This window comes from Monoraphidium neglectum (assembly GCF_000611645.1).
Source record: "Monoraphidium neglectum strain SAG 48.87 unplaced genomic scaffold scaffold06425, whole genome shotgun sequence".
Lineage (NCBI taxonomy): Eukaryota > Viridiplantae > Chlorophyta > Chlorophyceae > Sphaeropleales > Selenastraceae > Monoraphidium > Monoraphidium neglectum.
The window spans coordinates 1-2,250 of record NW_014007215.1 but is presented as its reverse complement, the minus strand read 5'-3'; the positions used below and the strand labels follow the sequence as shown (position 1 = coordinate 2,250).

At 66.7% G+C, this 2,250-nt stretch overlaps 1 protein-coding gene across 1 annotated transcript; it reads right to left on the bottom strand.

Annotated features, from left to right (window-relative positions):
* Positions 1–875: 875 nt before the first annotated feature.
* On the bottom strand, positions 876–2,207 carry MNEG_16493 (ATP-dependent RNA helicase DDX27; the record flags this gene model as incomplete). The annotated part of the gene is made up of 5 exons (XM_014035037.1): positions 876–886; positions 976–1,123; positions 1,455–1,559; positions 1,805–1,876; positions 2,190–2,207. 5 exons carry the CDS (start codon positions 2,205–2,207, stop codon positions 876–878), a joined length of 354 nt encoding a protein of 117 aa, XP_013890491.1.
* Positions 2,208–2,250: the final 43 nt, after the last annotated feature.

The following is a 2,250-nucleotide window of genomic DNA, read 5'->3' as shown; positions in this document are numbered from 1 at the left end:
GTGTGGGCGGGGTGGGGGTGGAGGGGCACACACCTGGACTCCCTGTATGTCGAGGCCGCGCGCCGCCACATCTGTGGCCAGCAGAAACGCGATGGACCCGGCCCTGAACTTCTCCAGCGACTCCAGGCGCGCGGCCTGGGTCATGTCCCCGTGGAGCTCGCCTGGCGGAGGTTACGGGGGTTTGCGGGGGGTTACGGGAGGTTATGAGTTGTCAGTGGGGGGTTGGGTGTTGGTAGATGAGAGGTTCCCGCGTGTGTGACAAGAGGTTGCAGGAGGTTGGTTGGAGGGGCCGACGACGGTGGGAGCGGGGGTTGCGTGGCTGGGGCCCGGCGGGCGATCCGGGGGCGGGGGACGGAGATGCGGGGTGCACGTGCGAGCCTGGAGCAATGGACAGGGGAGGCCAGCAGGAAACAACGGGCGGCGGGCTGCTTGGGCGTTTGGAAGAGATGAAAAGCGCAAAAGAAAGAGAGAATGTAGTAGTGCGCGGATGTCGCGCGCCGATGGAGCGCGGGGGCCCTAAAAGGGGCGAGCGACGCGCTCGAGAGGCGGGCGGGGTTGCTCTGGGTCTGGCGACTAGCCGGCACGCCATCGCGCGCCGGGCCGCCGCGGGGGACCCGCAGCGGGGCGGGGCGTGCCGGCACTCTGGCCGACCGTGCGGTTCCCATGCGTACGCAACGCATAGAATATTCAATGCGCAGAGTAGAAAAACGGGGCATTGGCGCCCCGTCCCCAACCCAGTCCTGAGCTACTAGTGTAACCCGTGTAACCCGTGTAACCCGCCCCAAAAGCGCACACGGGGCCGGCAGGGCGTGCCAACACCAGGCTAGAGCTGTCGACTGGGGGACCCCGACCTGCCACACTCAACGAAATCAGATTCAACCCACGCCTAGAACCAAAAGCCTCCTCTCAAAACACACCCAACACGATCGGCCCAAAACACCCCACAGCGCGAGGGCGGGGCCGCGCGGCACCCACCCGCCGGCGGCAGCTTGCAGAGGCCGAAGAGGATCTTGAGCCTGTGCGCCTTCTGCTTGGTGGCGGTGAACACGATGGTGCGGCCCTGGGAAAAGGAGCGCGCGCAGAGGGCCAGGAGAACAGCCTCCTTCTGGGACACCTGGCTGCCCTGTTCATTTTCGAGGGCGAGTTGGGGGTGGGAGGGGGGCCGGGGGGTTCAGGGCTTGACACTGGGATTGCTTGGTTGATTAGTGGGGGATGGAAGCAACGGTCACAGGTGCGCGAGGCCCGGGGTGGAGCCTTGGGCGGACGGAGCGACATTGCCTGGTTGCGGGCGCGGGGCGCAGCAGGCGGCAGACACCGCCATGTGCGGTGAAAGCAGGGCGGAGCAGGCTGGAACCCCGCGCAGCTGGCAGGCGCTGCAGGGAATCCCTAGGGTTCCCGAACCCTGTCAGCCCTTGCTGGGCGCATCTCCCGCCTTTTCCCACAAGGGGCCGCACCTTGAGCCGGACGACCTCCTGCACCAGGCTCTTGGGCGCCGCCGCCGCCGCGTCGGCCGCTAGCCGCACGGGCTGCTTCAGGCTGAGGGCCATGAGGTCGCGCACCTGGCAGGGGTGACGGGTGACGTCATCGGGTGACGCCGGCGGGTGACGTTGGTGAGTGACAATGGCAGGTGAAATTGCCAGGTGGATATGCGAATTGTTTCGAGGGACTTCGGCGCCGAGCGGCGCGGCCGGGGCCGCGACCGCGGCACGCGCGCGCGCCGCCGCGTGCTTGGCGGCCTGGAGCGGCGGCGGCCAAGGCGGCAAGTGCGCCGGGCGCGGGGCGCGTGACGCGCCGCGCCGCCTACCTGTTCGCTGAAGGTGGCCGAGAAGAGCATGGTCTGGCGCTTCTTGGGGGCGAGCCGCACAATCTCGGCCACCTGCAGAACAATGAATTGTGAATAGCAGTAGTTGGGAAAGCAAGGCTGTGGAGCTGGAGAGGTTTGAAGACCAGCGTCAAAACAAAACTCAGGTGTGCATGTTGCGAGAGCAGCGAGCTCGCGGGTGGTGCGTCAGTTGCAACTAATCGCAGGTCCAGCTGGGCGCTCATACAGCCCCCTAGCCTCTTACACCCCAAGAACACCCCCTCCTTGCAACGCAGCGAGCCGCGGATGCCCGCCCCGCAGCCCTGAAGGACCATAAACGACCCCAAACGACCCTGGACCCTTTGGCCCGTTAAGCCCTGAACCCCACCTCCTCCTTGAAGCCCATCTCCAGGAGCCTGTCGGCCTCGTCAAGCACCAGCACCGCCAGG